Source organism: Periplaneta americana, chromosome 5 (genome assembly GCF_040183065.1).
Source record: "Periplaneta americana isolate PAMFEO1 chromosome 5, P.americana_PAMFEO1_priV1, whole genome shotgun sequence".
Classification (NCBI taxonomy): Eukaryota; Metazoa; Arthropoda; class Insecta; order Blattodea; family Blattidae; genus Periplaneta; species Periplaneta americana.
Window position 1 is genome coordinate 32,899,182 of NC_091121.1, and position 17,859 is coordinate 32,917,040.

Consider the following 17,859-nt stretch of genomic DNA (forward strand, 5'->3'; position numbering starts at 1 on the left):
GAGATTAGCACGGAGTTTAATAGAACAGAATTTACTGTAAATGAAAGCATTCAAATTGTATAGAATGTTCTGGAGAGATATGGGGTGAAATAAAACGTACTATAACAAAATGTACTGGAATTTGAGAGAATGGCACGGATTGAACAGCACAGAATAAACCTAACAGAACAGGAAAAAGTTTAAAAATAAATATGAGTTATATTATGAAACATAATCAACATAAATTTGACGTTAGGAATTCTTTATACACTCTTCCACTAATTTTATTAACAAAAATGAATTTGTGTAATATATTATAAATTTACTGCTTTGAAATATACTGTCCCTAAGGGAAGTAGCATAATTTATTAAAGTTCCATCATACATTAAGCTATATGTTGTTGCTTCTCCAGAATTTCATTACTAATATAAACAGTATCGCTAACTTGAAAAATGGGGAATACTGTAGATAAAAAATAAATACTGGGTATTCATTTCAAAGTGTGTCATGACGTCACTGTTGATGAATCAGCGATTTGAAGCGAGTTTCAGCTTTTATGTCAGAGAAGTTGCCTATTAATCAAGGCGTTCAATCTGAACTTGAGAACGTGTACGGTATAACTTGAACGTCGTAGCAACAGATGGCGGTCTGTACGGTCTGTGTGCTACCATAACCTCTTTCGAACTGTGTTTTGTGCGGACAAGTCGTACGCAGGGTATTTGTTAACATAGGTTGCGTACGGAAACATTCCACAACACAAATCAAATGCTCCGTGTTCATGTTGACCGTCGAAATTAATGTCAACAAATACTTAAGTAATCGTCTTAACTCTCTCCACATATCCCTACAGTAAGAAAAAAACTCACCTCAGTGCGTGTTTCGAAACAGTTCACATTCCTAGAAAATTTTATTTGCCTTTGATATATAAACAGTTTACATTATTATTATAATATTCTTATTCTTCTTCTTATTATTATTATTATTATTATTATTATTATTATTATTATTATTATTATATTTATATGCTGAACTGTGGAAATATAATGTCGTATGCTTTATCTTTATTTATAAACACCAAATAGAGATCCTGTGCTGGAATTATTTTCTTCTGTAATGAATAAAGTGGATTAAAATTGGTTTTAAATAAGCTACTCCATCCTATAAATCAAACATAATTACAGATTGAAATAATGTTAAGTTTATTGTGCGTAATAAACATATTGACAAGTACTTCCTCAATAAAACAAAATAATATATTATTTTCCGTAATTATCAAAAAGGTAATTAATGTGTTGTACAAGCGGAAGACCAAGAAGAAGATGGGCCGACTTCTTCAGTGAACGTGTAGGAAGCCATTGGTCAAGCAGAGCAAGACATAGGGAAGATTGGGAAAACCTAAGAAGACAAGTGAACAGCGACTAAAACCAGTGCGACAGAAACAAGCGAACAATACCAAACAGTGCAGAATGTGAACCAAGTGAACAAATCCAAGGTTACAAACATCTGTTACGCGGAGTAGCTCACCGCGTGAGACAAATAGAGCTCTCCCTCTATAGGAGGAGGCCATTGCCCATAACGGGACATTTTTAGGCTAATCATTTCATCATTTCACAAAGGTAATAGAAGTATTCACGTCAAAATTTTTGAAATATCATATGACTTAAACAAAATTGTTCGAAAGCAGTCTGCACAGAAATTGAGCCGTCTACGTATATCAATAAATCGCAGTCGGAAATCATTATGTCTGCGCAGTTGCTGCAGTATCACATCAATATTGTACTGTCCTCTGTGGTCTCACGTTTACCATGCTGTAATCGACACTGAGGTTCGCTGGTTCAAGATCTGCAGACTAGATTTCCTTCTGAAGCGTCTACATGGCTCTAATTTTATACAATTAAGATTTTTTTATTTTTAATCTAGTTGTGACTCCATGGCAACCAGACTATGGATACATAGGTTACAAAACGTGCAGCCGTAAACCTCGGTGGATCTATATCTGTTTTTCATATACATTTTCAGCCATAACCATTTATTTTTCTGGTGTTTTAAGCTGGACGCTGTGTATTTAAATCTATTCATATTGTAAGTAAATGAGCTTAAATGTCTATGAACTTCAATATTCTGACGGTTCCAGATTTAAGCTAATTTCCAACAGTTTGACGCAATCAACAAGTGAATATTCCATAGTTATTTAATCGTGAATTATATCGTTAGACTCTTTGACACTCTGTCAGAGTTAATGCTCAAATATTGAATTCAGAGGCTACCTTTGTGTCGTGATTTATTAAAACTGAGGGATTAGTGAAAGAGGTCATACATGTACTCCATCCACTTGCTGAATACGGAATAAATTATTGAACATCACTTGTCTTTTTTCGTATTATCCATAAACTGCAATTTTTATAACAAGACTAATAAATTGATCCATCATAGCTCTACGTTTCCATTATAACCAATATAGGAAATGTTACATTATTCTCGTGGATTCTGATAAAAATTATCAGTTAGAAAATCTACGCTTTGTCATCGGAGTAGCTTATGGTTTATTGAGCTTGACTCATACTTGTAGGCTGAGCTTAGATATGGGTTCAAATCCCGCTCAGAGTGATTACTTGGTTAGAAGTTTTCTCTGACTAGAGGGCGAACGTCAGGTAATACCATTGTGGATTCTCCGAGTTATATCTCCAAATATTATATAGATTATGCGCAATGTTCAAAACATACAGAGGTGAGCCTTCCTGGAGAGAAATAAAAAATAGGTTGCAGCCGCCAAATTACTCTTCAAGGAACGATCACTCATATAAATTGAGGAAAAGAAGGCAGAGGACGGACACTAGAAAGTTTTCTTTTCTCTTTCGTACTATCAGGGACTGGAATGCTTTACCTGCAGACTTACTAAAGGCTTTACCAATAACCAAAAAGTATTTAAAAATAGGCTTAAGGACTTTACTAATAGACGATAGTATATTATACACACTACTTAAAGGGTGTAATTGGTATCTGGTTATTAGAATTGTTCTATCAGTGAGGAAGTGTGTTGTGTCAGTGAAGTCTATTGTGTAAGTGAAGTGTGTTGGTGTCAGTGAAGTGCCTGTGCAAAGTATTTGAACAGTGAAATGGTTAGAAGTGTTAGTAAAATCAGGTAGAATCAGTGCAGTGAGTGAGTTGACAACGAAATAAGTGTTGTGCCGAAAGGTACTTGTGCAGGTATGAACCTGTCACACTCGTGGGTCTTAGTTCGAACTTAGGGTTAATTGTAATTTTATTCTTCATATTATAGTTGTAATCCCCTGGTAGAGGGGCAGAGAAGGCCTGATGGCCTTATCTCTACCAGGTTAAATAAATAAATACTAAATACTAAAGATACAAATTAGATTTACTTTAAATGTTATTTTAAGTGATCATACTTCATTTAATTTAGGATGCTCCTTGTTATTATTATTATTATTATTATTATTATTATTATTTTATTATTATTATTATTATTATTATTATTATTATTATTATTATTATTATTATTATTATTTATTGTTTTTTATTAGTTGTGTATATTATTGTCATTATTGAGTGTAATTAGTCACCACTGCCACCGGATATACACCCATTTGCAGTGTGAATAAATACATACATACACAAGCAAATATTATCTCGGTATCACCAGACGCTAGATAACCGCTCAGTTGATACACCGTTGTTAAATTACGGATTAATAATTTAATTTATAACAACCTGAAAGTGAATCTACATAATTATTATATTATTGCATATATGAGGGATTAAAAAACAAATAATGTAATTCCATCTAGGATACTTCTGTGAAAAATGAGTATTTGTGAAATGTGAAGAAAAAATTTAATAATGATAATAATAATAATAATAATAATAATAATAATAATAATAATAATAATTGTAAACAATATTTTATTCACGTATATGATTTAATGCTTACTTACTCACCCACTTACAAATGACTTTTAAGGAACCCGGAGGTTCATTGCCGCCCTCAAATAAGTCCGACATCGGTCCCTACCCTGAGCAAGATTAATCCAGTCTCTACCATCATATCCCACCTCCCTCAAATGCATTTTTATATTATTCTCCCATCTACGTCTCTGTCTCCCCAAAGGTTTTTTTCCTCCGGTCTCCCAACTAACACTCCATATGCATTTATGGATTCGCTCATACGTGCTACATGCCCTGCCCATCTCAAACGTCTGGATTTAATATTCCCAATTATGTCAGGCGAAGAATACAATGCGTGCAGTTCTACGTTGTATAACTTTATCCATTCTCCTGTAAATTCATCCCTCTTAGCCCCAAATATTTTCCTAAGCATCTTATTCTCGAACACCCTTAACCTCTGTTCCTTTCTCAAAGCGACAGTCGAAGATGATTTAACACACTTTATATCATTTAAAATGTAATAGTCTTTATGTTGCACTGCATACTACTACGTCCTTTTCTACAATCATTATCCCACTTATTATCCCTTATCTTTTCCCTCCTTAACTTTCTAGCTGCTCTTTCCAAAAGTGAATTTCAGTGGCTCTTCAGTATCTTCTTCTACCCTATTCATTGTCCAAGTCTCCGCTCCTCATAGCATTATACTCCCCACTGTTTCGTTGTAAAGGATTTCCTTTGTTTAGGTCAATATGTTGCCGCTCCAAAGTAACAAATTTAACGTCTCAGTACCTCGTTTCCCTTGACATATCCGCCTATATATTTATAATTTTGATTATGCATCTTGTTGCAGTACAGAACGTAAATATTTAAAATTTTGAACTTCGTTATGTCATTCAATTTCTATTTCCTTATTACTTGCAGTCATGTATTGTGGGTCCCTATCACCACGGCATGGCGCGTCCTCAGGTTGCGGATAGAAGAGATGGCCTCCAAATATGGAGGGTAGCTGCGAATATATTGAATAAGCAGTCGTGGACAGCCGATAAGGGGTGGTCCTCCAGTTTAGGGGCTGGGCGAAGGGCTAACTACCAATCACAGTAAAAAAACAGTTTGTTACGAAACCTAACAATAAGCCTCGGAATGGGATTGATTCTCCGGCACGACCACAGCAAAGGAATAAGGTTATAAGATTTGGTACATGGAAATATAAATGACACTCGGGAGGAAATTAAACACAGAATAAATATGGGAAATGCCTGTTATTATTCAGTTGAGAAGCTTTTGTCATCTACTCTGCTGTCAAAAAATCTGAAAGTTAGAATTTATAAAACAGCTATATTACCGATTGTTCTGTATGGCTGTCAAACTTGGACTCTCACTTTGAGAGAGGAACAGAGGTTAAGGGTGTTTGAGAATAAGGCTCTTAGGAAAATATTTTGGACTAAGAGGGATGAAGTTACAGGAGAATGGAGAAAGTTACGTAACGCAGAGCTGCACGCATTATATTCTTCACCTGACTTAATTAGGAACATTAACTCCAGACGTTTGAGATGGGCAGGGCATGTAGAACGTATGGGCGAATCCAGAAATGCGTATAGAGTGTTAGTTGTCATGACATATTTGTTTGATTGAATATCTTTAATGTTTATGGGTTTTGTTTTTTTTTTATTTCTTCTTTAGTTACTTTATATAGTGATGATTATATAGATGGTGATGTAAACATTAATCGATTTATTTTATTGGTTCTTATATTTGTGATATCTATAATATTTTTGATTATTAGACCTAACATAATTGAGAGGCCGGCGGTAAAATGACCTTTGGGAAGGCCGAGACGTAGATGTGAAGATAATATAAAAATGGATTTGAGGGAGGTGGGATATAACGGTAGAGATTGGATTAATCTTGCTCAGGATAGGGACCAATGGCGGGCTTATGTGAGGACGGCTATGAACCTCCGGGTTCCTTAAAAGCCAGTAAGTAAGTAAGTCATGTATTGTCTTACTCAGATATAATTTTAACCCACATTTCCTGTACTCTTCTTGTAATTTTCTACACATGTTTTCAGCATCTTTACTGTCCTGGGAAACTATCAAAGTTAGGCGTAAATATTTTTTCTTCTATTTCATAACACATTTTCCCACATTTTCTAGTTCAATTCCTTATACTTATTTCTGTAAATGTTTTGAATAAAATAGGTCACAGACAGCATCCTTGAAGAAGACTTTTGCTTGTGTAGAATGGCTGTGATAATTTTGATCCAGTTTTTAGTTGACATGTTATTATATATTTCTTTATGCAAATGAGTGACCTACTTATCCTGGTATTTCTAATACTTTCCATAATATTTTGCTAGGAATAGTATCGTATGCCTTTTCAAATCAATGAAAAATAATTAATAATAGTAAAAATAATGAGTATTACCCTAGATCATATAGCCTATGTACCAGATACCTGATCGGTATGTTAAAATCGGTAGCACATTGAAGAGAACAACCGCCAGGATCGCCACCCGTCTGCCTTAAACGAACACGAGATGGCAGTACTGTCGCTAAAGCAATTCAAATGGGAATTATGACGTGACTACTTATGTAACAACTACAGTAGATGGCAGCGTAGTAAACCTGACAAAAGTTGTTAACCTCAAAGCCTATAAGGCCGACCTATCTGTTACATATATGATCTAGGGCAGGCCTGCATAAACAGCGCTCAACGAGGGCGCGCGCTCCTTCGGAGCGGGAGAGCTGTGTTTACCGCTCGCCGAAACGGAAAGGAAGATACGTCAGGATGACATAGACTTGCTATAGGTGGAGGAGAGGGAAAGGACCAGTCAGTTATCTAGTGGACTGCAATGTGTAGGCCTATTCTCAGTAACTGTTTCACGTTGGTTACCTTCTGCTACAGTACAGTGTGGAGAAATCTAAAAGACGGAACATAACATTTAACATTTAACGATTTACAGCTCGAACTTATTGATATTCAATGTGACCTAAGCGCTAAAGATCGTTTGAATAATACTACTAGCCAGGTTGAGTTTTACAAGACTAAACATTAGCAATAATATCCACGACTACACAGGCTGGATGTGAAAATGATTGCTATGTCTGGCTCAACATTTATATTTGTGAGCAAGTGTTCTCTATAATCAACTTTAATAAAGGCAGGCATCGAACATCTGTAACTGATGTTTCATTACGATCAGTAGGCTACTGTTCCTTTCAGCTGCCAACAGCATAAAACCCCGTTTTGATGTACTGATAAATAAAAATATAACAAAATGATATTGTACATTTTAGTAGCTATAGAATTTATATTACTTCTGTAAATTAAATATTTCTTTATTAATTAATAATAGTCCAAGATAGTTTTGCAAACACTGAACGGGAATTCATTTCATAAACACTCGTAATAGTACTTCCTTTTGTGTATGATTTTGTACGAGATCACCCCCTTCTTCCAGTCCACTACAGAGCGCAGCTAATATCTGCATTCCGCTCATGAGCTGTGAGCCGGCTCGGAACCTTGTGCAGGCCTGATCTAGGGTATTACTAATAGATAAGATATACGAGTATCAGATGTTCACGGTACGTTGTTTTGTGTGTTTCAGTTCCGCCCGAGCGTCCAGTAATTTATGACGACAAACGACGAGATCGAAGCAAACTCCTCGAGCGCTACAACGAGGGAAGCGACGTGTACCTTGTGTGCGAGGTCACGGGCGGTGAGTGCCATAACTTTTAACACAGTTTTTTTTTTACACTCCAAATGTTTGGAATATCTATTGTTTCAGAGTCTTAAAGATGCAACATTTTGCCTGAATTCAGCATTATCAAATATTTCCAACTTAATTGCTTTACCATGTATGCGTCACTTCCACTGTACTCTATCATGCAACTCGTCAGATATTTAAGCTTTTAATTCGGATATCCGGTTTTGGAAGGTAGGCGTCGTTCAGCCTAGGTCTGAGCTCTACTGGAGCCGCGATCTGTGTTCGTCGATAAAAAAACCTAAAATGTAGGATTACTGTAACCCCGAGGGCAGCATAAAAACATTATTTCTCTCTTTCGAGCAAGATGGATAGAGAATTGATGCGTAGGTGGATGTAACTGATTGACTGAATAAATTATTGTATTGCTATATCTACCGTTCGCTGATGATCTGGCGCTACTAGCGTCTTCGAAAAACAATTTACAAAGATATCTTCATAATCTGCGTATAATTTCTGGTAGGTACGACATGTAAATTTCACATGATAAAACAAATATTATGGCATTTTCTGTCAAATACCCAATTCGAAGTAAAATGTATTTAGATAACGAAGTTCAGAAAATGTAGGTGAATTCTATTACTTTGAATACAACCTACCTTTTAAATCTGAAAGGGATATCTCCCAGAAAATCAACAAATGCATTGAAACTTTTAGCATAATCAGTAATATTTTCAAGCCTATAAATGTTCAGAAATACAGTCTGATCCGTTTGGATATGCATAATATTAATTTATTATTATAAAGGTATTATGATATTAGGAAAAATTTCTTACTGGTTATATTATGATTAAAAGATTTGAATTTCCATACACAGTATGTAACCATCTTGTTCGTACAGTAATATTATTATTAGAAATAGACAGTTTTGTTAACGAAAATATAATTTATTTTAATGGGTTAAATTAAAATATGAAAAACCAATATCTTCTTTTCAGGATATAAAATAAACTTCTTCAAAATGTTCAATTCACTATAAATAAACACACAAAATCAAAAAAATGTGCACATTTTATGCAACTTTTCTGTTCGTACATCTAATCATTTTATACTTTTCAAAGTCTTAATTGGCAACTATTACACAAAATTAATATCTTGTAAGACATCCTTTGGCTTTAATGATCTCCTCGCTTCTTCTTTTCATTGAAGAGACAAGTTTCTTGCAAACCTCTGGAGTGATATTCTGTCACTATTCTTCTGAGCTCCGGAATGGATGTTATCTTGCTATTTCGTACCCTCCTTTTCAAAATTGGGCACAAATGTTCGATAGGATTTAAATCCGCTGATTGAGGTGGCGTTTTTAGTTTATGGGAAACGTTCCAAATGAGTCAGGTCTGGACGATTCCGGCTGTGTGTTTAGGGTCGTTATCATGTTGAAATATATAACTACCCTGGAAGACCACTCTTTTTAGCACTTTCTTTCAAATTTGTCGTAATATTCTTGTACATCATTTTATACATAATTCCATCAATGAAGTCTATGTTTCCGACTCCAAGGAAAGACATGTAAGCCCATATCATGATGGAAGTACCTCCGTGTATTTTCTTTCCTGAAGGCAGAGTTTTCCTTCCTCCACACTCTGTTGCAACCATCTGAGCCGAACAGATTTATCTTCGTCTCGTCGGACCATATTACACGATCCCAATAATCTGCTCATGGTTATATACGTGAAGAAGAAAACAAAATTGTTATCTTATTTTACAGTTAAAACGGACGTTATCACAAAAATAGGGGCTGTACGAACAAGATTGTTATTTACTGTATGACAATCAACAATGCACAATCTGAAAGGACAAATGAAAATCGTAGATGATTAAAATGGCTGCTACAAATCAACAGCGGGCACAATGTGTACTTTGGTATGCTAAATTTGAGAGTGTTAAAAGGTTTTCCCATCCGTAAGGCGAATGTCAGGCAATCTATGGCGAATCCTCGACGTCACCTCGCCAAATATCATGTCGCTATTAGAAATCCCTTCGATGCCAAATAACCGAGTATTTGATAAAGCGTAACTAAATCAAGTAAAATAATCTCATAAGAATGTCTTGTTTCACGTTGATTTCATAAATTAAACTCCTTTCTTAAATAAGACAGTAACAAAGTGTATCAACAATACATTTGGTACCATAATAACTAACCGTAGTGCTTCTATATCAAACAAATGAAATATTACATAAAAATATGATCTTTTCGATAATATTTAAAGAAACCTTGGAATGTAATTTTAAAATTTTCTCGATGATGTCATAATTCTCAGAATAATAATCCCAAAAATATTTTGTTTGCATAAAATAATCCGTTATGCAATCACAGCATTAAAACGCGTTTGTTATGATGCTACACATCGTATACAATTGGTCTAATTGTGGCACTGGTGCCAGAAAAGATTACCTAGCAACTAGTATATCATGACGTCATCACCGCCTTCACAACACAATTTTATACAACGCACTTGTAAGAAATGGCTTCAAAACAACAAAAAAATAACGTTGTCTTAGAAACGGTTACTTAACAACCATGCAATATATTACGTCGTATCTAATACTCATGTCTCTACTATGTCATAACATTAAATGTTGTAAGTTTATAATATTTAATTTTCCATTATATTAATCCGTAGAATAACATAAAACGTTGTAACACGTGTATAATCTTCATTATAAACACTCGTGAAAATTACTATTCTAAATACAGTAAAATCCCTCGTAACCGGCACCCAAATAACCGGCAGTACCAAAGCAACGGCACTTTTGTTTGTGCCAAAAAAAATGTTTAAATCTGCCACATTACCAGTCTGGGCCATCAGTTTTGCCACATTAAGAAGTTCGCACGAACTTTCCTTTTCAGTGAATATTCGAACCTAAATAGTGTATTATTTGTGTTGTGTGATGTGTTTTAATAAAGAAAATCCACACAGTTTTTATGTTTCTTTAGTTATGTTTGGGCCGTTAGTGTTGTCACATTAAGAAATTCGCACGTACTTCCAGTGAATATTAAAACCTAAAATTAGTGTATTATTTGTGCTGTGTGATGTGTTTTAATAACAAAAATCCACGCAGTTATTATGTTTATTCAATTATGAGGAAGTGGCAGACAGGCAGGCAAATTTATTCAGCAATATTATACGTACAAATACAATACACTATCAGAATTTTCTCTTAAATAAACCCTCTGGTCTTCTGACCTTACGTGCTGTATAAAACAAGTCCTACTTTGTAGATTTCACTCCCCTTACCTATGATTATATCTAACCACTCTCCAAAAGAACGCATAGAGTAATATGAAAATGACACAAACAAAACACATTATATAATATATCCTAACCTATCATACAAACATGCATAAAGTGTAATTGAGTAGATACCATTATCTCCAGTCTTTCGTTCGTATTCTCTATTCCCCATGAGGTCAAGACATGCAAAATACAAAACACAAAACACCGTACCGTGAAGAGCTGATATTCGTATATATTATCTATTAGTAATACCCTAGATCAGTGATGTCAAAGCAAGAGAATTTTTCTGATCTTGACGTCGTGTGCGGGCATCAAGCGCTGGGTATAGAAGGAGGAATAAGCAGCCTGTTGGATTAAGAAAACAGTGGTGCACAAACTTCAAACGGAACGTGAAATTTTATGTCGTTATTTTTATATGGCTTCTTTCTGCAAAACAAAAGTACTAACACTGATTTCTTATTATTGGATTTGTGTTTTAAACGTTAATAACATAATAAAGAGTTAAGAAGAAATGTTTACATAAATTCCATAGCAGTATAATTATATTGTACTAAGTGGATGAAGCGAACTCCTATTCCGACCTAGCATCGAGGGTATAAGCTCACATGGCTGCAGTTTCAACATTTGGCACCATGAAATACGATTTTTTTTTTGTGTATACCGGTATTTACTCAATTATCCGTCAAAATCTCGTATCTGGAACTAGCCTGGTTCCCTTGGTGCCGGTTAAGAGGGATTCTACTATATATAGTTTGATGCGTCAGAGGTTTTTGTCCCCTTATTCAATTTTGATTGCAATTACATTACTTTTAGAACACCTTATGCATCTGTTCATTTTTTGCGTTCGTGTCCGTGAATTCAAACTTCGAGTTATTGGGATTAGTGGCTATTACTTAAATAACACAATAAAGTAGTAACTTACTCTGACTCTGTGATAGACAAAGTCAAATACACTGCAGGGACTCGAAGATATATTCTCTAATTATGTAAAAGCTGACTAATAACGGGGGATTTTTTGTTATTTTCTACAGCTTTCAGTTTCGACCAAACGTTGTCACCTGCGTGCTTTTGATAAAAAAGTACTAGTTCAAATATTAATATCTGTGTGTCTGTGAATTGCGTTTGCTTTCCAGTGGGAGAGCATTTGAGCGAAAATCAATAGCACTCACCACCATAAGAGCGAGCGTTGAAAACACCATCGGGTTACAAATTTCACCTCTCGACTTTATTTGTAAAGGAATTGTGTACGCCTCTATTTCGCATTTTGTGTGCAATCTGTAGCTTCCATGCCTATGTGTCTATGAATTAAAATTGTTCACACTGAGCTGAAGGAAATAACGAAATTCGCACGAGTTGCTATATGATCTCGTCTGAAAAGAATTTTATTTTTTACTTTGCTTAGGAAAGAGGCAGAGAAACGAATAGAGCGAGTATTTAAAACAGTTGGCTGTGTTAGAAATTCATTACGCGAATTTTACCTGTGAACTTCTGTATTATAAATATTTTATTTGCCGTAGAAAATATTGCCTTGCAAAGTCTTTTACAGACACTGAATACAGAAATGAGGGAATAATATAATGATGTCAAATAACAAAAAAGTAACGGTTTATCAAAATAATAATAATAATAATAATAATAATAATAATAATAATAATAATAATAATAATAATAATAATAATAAACTGCCCCCCATTGAGGGTAGCCCTTACGGACTCAGTATATCCTCAAAAAATTATTATGCATATGTAAACATAGATATTAAATTTTAAAGAAGGGAAACAAAGAAAAGGGTGTGAAAAATTGCAATTGCTATTAATGGGGCACCATGTGATTAATGAGGATTTGGCAGGATTTTTTAACACAATTATCACAATGTCATCCCTCAGAGATGTTGGCAGAGCAAACTGCCGTCGAAATTCTTCGGAAAAACAAAAACTGGTATAGTCCCTCGAGAACCTATGAGCAAGCCGAATACCTCAACGTGAATTAAGGCATATTTCAGCTTGAAATAGTTGACTGTAGGCTCATAGATCGACTTCTTCTCAAGGTGGACCTCGGCTGACTAATGACATCCTACTTCAAAACGTATCGTGGGGTCCACAATGATGCCCTGTTTAGTGTCAGCATTGTACGCTAAAATATCTACTCGTCTCGTTGACCCATTTTCAGCTAGACAGGAGATTTCTTTTTCTACTATCCAGCCCTTATTTCTTAATGCGGCAGCAATTTTGAATCTTACAAGATGATGTCTAGAGTTCCTCAAGAGCAATCCCTGTTCACAGAATCCCAAGACGTGTGCTAAAGTTTCAATCTCCGGGCAGCCATGTCTGCACCGGGTACCGTCGAGATATCTGCCGGGAACGGAACGAACAGCTGCAAAAATAGTTCATATAAATGTGAATTTGCAAAACGACTTAAGTCCACATTTTGAGGGTTCTGAGTTGAGAGCATTATTTTATTACTGTGTGCAAGGGGCATCGTTTAGTAGCAGAATTACTTTAATCCACGACTTTTGTATAGTTTTTCTTAGCAGCAGAATATTTGTTAAGGGTTAAAACGATTTTAGTCCTGGACTTAAGTTGTTTTGCCTGTCAAGTACTGAAGAAACTTACATAATATGTAATTTTAATCATAAAATCAGCTGACAAATTTTTTTTGTCTGTTATCATTGATAATTCTTTAGTTGTAAAAATTTATTACCTTTGAAGAACAGATCATGAATATGAAAAACAATATTCTCAGTAATCGTGTTAAACTTGTAGCTGAAGTAAAAAGTACTGCAAATTGGATCCAAGTTAAGCATCGAGAGAGAGGATTTTCTTGCTGTCACATTTGTCTACATGAAAAATGTATGCTGGCCTAAACACCAGTTCAGAATATGTACTACTATCGCCAGCTTACCGTCCCAGCTTTCTCTGTGCACAACATTAAAACCAGTGAAATGTCCTTTTGTTCTACCATGAGGGACAGGCCAAGAAAAGTCTTAATGAGGTATGTGATTTTCTCCTGCACACTACTTCAATAACTGTGTCCCATCCAGTATACTAAGAACTGTGGTTGTTTTGCGACAGTTGTCCGGAACAAAATAAGAACAACACACTAATAAAATTCTTAATGGCAATAACTGCTCAGAAACATTTCTTCAACATCATGCTTTTCTCCATCAGAGGTCTGTGCTCTTGTGATTAAAAAATTGTTCAAAATAATGTTGTTCGACAATAGCAAAAAAGGTTATTTTATGATTAATTAGGTACAAATACATTTAGTTAAACATGTTTATGTCAGTTACATAATAATTATGACGCAGGATTAGTCCCGCCGCTCTAATTTCCGGCAGCCAATCGCGTTGCAGGTCGGCTACATTTAAACGTGTGCGTCTTGTGATTCGCTGAGGAAGACGTTATTCATTTCTTAAGGCTCGATAAATACTTAATATAATCGCCCGCCATTTTGGCTCTTTCGTTAGCGTTCGCAGAAAAACACGAAGACGTTATTTATCGCTCAATTATTTGCTGAATTACAGTACATTTGATTTATTACCGTAGGAGCTACGACATGATAATGTTCAACGGTGTGGCGAATAGATTTCTCGTATGATAGCTCGGCAACGAAAGAACAAAAATGGCTAACGATACTGCCTACCTAGACTTTATAGAGCCTTCACTTCCTAAGACGTAAGCAAAGAGGAGGAGTCATGCCGGGAATAACAGCGTCGCGATTAAAGTTTGCAGAACAACTTAAGTCCTGAAGATAATTAAATTTGCAAATCAAGATTTCAGGTATAACTCCCTGTAAAGGTGATTTGAATAATTTCGAGGGAAAAATTGTTCCGGAGTCGGTTATCGAACCCGGGACCTTTGGTTTAACGTACCAACGCTCTACCACTGAGCTACCCGGGAACTCTAACCGACACCGATCCAATTTTTCCCTCTATATCCACAGACCTCAAAGTGGGCTGACAACCGTCAAGCAACCAACTTCGAGTGCACACTAACTCCGTGTGACTTAAATTGTGGTTTTCTGTTAACGAACAGTGACGTGTATTATGCAAATCAAGATTTTAGGTATAACTCCCTGTAAAGTTGATTTGAATAATTTCGAGGGAAAAATTGTTCCAGAACCGGGTATCGAACCCGGGACCTTTGGTTTAACGTACCAACGCTCTACCACTGAGCTACCCGGGAACTCTAACCGACACCGATCCAATTTTTCCCTCTATATCCACAGACCTCAAAGTGGGCTGACAACCGTCAAGCAACCAACTTCGAGTGCACACTAACTTAATTTAAGTCACATGGAGTTAGTGTGCACTCGAAGTTGGTTACTTGACGGTTGTCAGCCCACTTTGAGGTCTGTGGATATGGAGGGAAAAATTGGATCGGTGTCGGTTAGAGTTCCCGGGTAGCTCAGTGGTAGAGCGTTGGTACGTTAAACCAAAGGTCCCGGGTTCGATACCCTGCTCCGGAACAATTTTTCCCTCGAAATTATTCATAATTAAATTTTTTACGACCTGAAGAAGAGTACAAAAGTATGAGTTTTTATACTAAAACTATTTCTCCTACATATCTCTTACATATAACAAAATATATTGCAACAATATATGATTCAGCGAGACCAAAAAACAGTTTTCTTTAATTTTCTCAAAACTACTTATAGGCACTTAAGTCGTTTTGCAAATTCATCAATCATATTCTTCTTCAATTGAACAAGTCACTTTTCATTAAACACATGAGGAATGATTCCTGAAGTGAAGACAACCACAGCTTTGTATGACTGCCTTGGTGGTGTTTATATTAGTAATTTGAAATGTTTCGTTTTATGAAGCTAGTTTGAGTCTGAATTCTCTCACGCACATTTTATTGTATATATTCATGAAACGGGTATCGAATATTTGATAAGAATTTTAGAAATATGTTCAGGTGTTTTGTACAATATTTTTGGTCAAAGCACAACACAACACAAAGCACGAAAACAAGATAAAATAGTGAATTCCCTCCGAGGAACTGTGCGTAAGTTTATTGAGGAAAAAAAAAATAGAACTGAAAGCTAAAGGAAGGCAAGGGAGTATATGTATTCAAATGTAATTTCTAAAGAAAAGTTAAAATGCATTCTAAAGGAACCTCCATATAAATACCAACTTTTTTCGCTTCTTCTGTGCCTGTATGGGCGTGGCTCTTTTCCTCCCTTCCTCCGCCCGTCGCGTATTGTTTTTATTTTCCAGAATATTTTTTGCTCACTTCACTGTTTCACTTAGTACTAATCTAATTTTCGCTACATATCTGATATTAAATTTTGTATAGGAATCAGTACTAAATGTTGTCAGAAAACACCACGAAACGAATAAATTCATCGTTTTCAATTAAAGTCTGCATACTTACGCAGAAATGTCTTCGTAGCACATTGTCCTCTGTGTTTAGGGCTTGCAGTAACTGTAGTCGGTACGGATGAAATCGCAACCGCTTGCGAAGAATCTTGCCTTAAAATCAGTGTACCATTTACGGATTGTAGGCCCACTGGTTGGATCTGCCCCAGACTTTGTTCGGTGTCGCCGTTGTGCATTAATAGCCGACTGAATGACATTCCATTTTTGAACATATTTATTTACTTAATTACTTATTTATTTATTTACTTAATTAATTATTTATTTACTTATTTAATTAATTTATTTATTTACTTATTTATTCATTCATTCATGCATTCATTTATTCACTTATTCATTCATTCATTCATTCATTCATTCATTCATTCACTCATTCACTTACTTAACTACTTATTTATTTATTTACTTATTTTATCTATCTATCTATCTATCTATCTATCTATCTATCTATCTATCTATCTATCTATCTATCTATCTATCTATCTATCTATCTATCTATCTATCTATCTATCTATCTATCTATCTATCTATCTATCTATCTATCTATCTATCTATCTATCTATCTATCTATCTATCTATCTATCTATCTATCTATCTATCTATCTATCTATCTATCTATCTATCTATCTATCTATCTATCTATCTATCTATCTATCTATCTATCTATCTATCTATCTATCTATCTATCTATCTATCTATCTATCTATCTATCTATCTATCTATCTATCTATCTATCTATCTATCTATCTATCTATCTATCTATCTATCTATCTATCTATCTATCTATCTATCTATCTATCTATCTATCTATCTATCTATCTATCTATCTATCTATCTATCTATCTATCTATCTATCTATCTATCTATCTATCTATCTATCTATCTATCTATCTATCTATCTATCTATCTATCTATCTATCTATCTATCTATCTATCTATCTATCTATCTATCTATCTATCTATCTATCTATCTATCTATCTATCTATCTATCTATCTATCTATCTATCTATCTATCTATCTATCTATCTATCTATCTATCTATCTATCTATCTATCTATCTATCTATCTATCTATCTATCTATCTATCTATCTATCTATCTATCTATCTATCTATCTATCTATCTATCTATCTATCTATCTATCTATCTATCTATCTATCTATCTATCTATCTATCTATCTATCTATCTATCTATCTATCTATCTATCTATCTATCTATCTATCTATCTATCTATCTATCTATCTATCTATCTATCTATCTATCTATCTATCTATCTATCTATCTATCTATCTATCTATCTATCTATCTATCTATCTATCTATCTATCTATCTATCTATCTATCTATCTATCTATCTATCCATCCATCCATCCATCCATCTATTTATTTATTTACTTATTTATTTATTCTGTCAGTGTTAAGGCCATTAGAGGCGGGAAAAAAATAAAGTAACAGTTATAGCTTGGAACTGTTCCAAAAAGTAACAGTACCTTGGAATACTACGTTCCAAAATAACAGTGTTGTCCTGGGCTAGTACAAAATACTTGCTGTTACAAACTACTCGTTTCACTTTGAAACTGCATTATAACAACGCCTG

At 34.8% G+C, this 17,859-nt stretch overlaps 1 protein-coding gene across 1 annotated transcript in view; it reads left to right on the forward strand.

Moving 5' to 3' along the window:
• The window catches only part of side-IV (sidestep IV), a 620,396-nt gene that overhangs the window by 154,125 nt on the left and 448,412 nt on the right, over window positions 1–17,859 (forward strand). Inside the window, exon 4 of the mRNA XM_069827023.1 lies at window positions 7,491–7,601. Within this exon, the coding sequence (XP_069683124.1) occupies window positions 7,491–7,601 (111 nt within the window). The remainder of the gene's footprint in view (window positions 1–7,490; window positions 7,602–17,859) is intronic.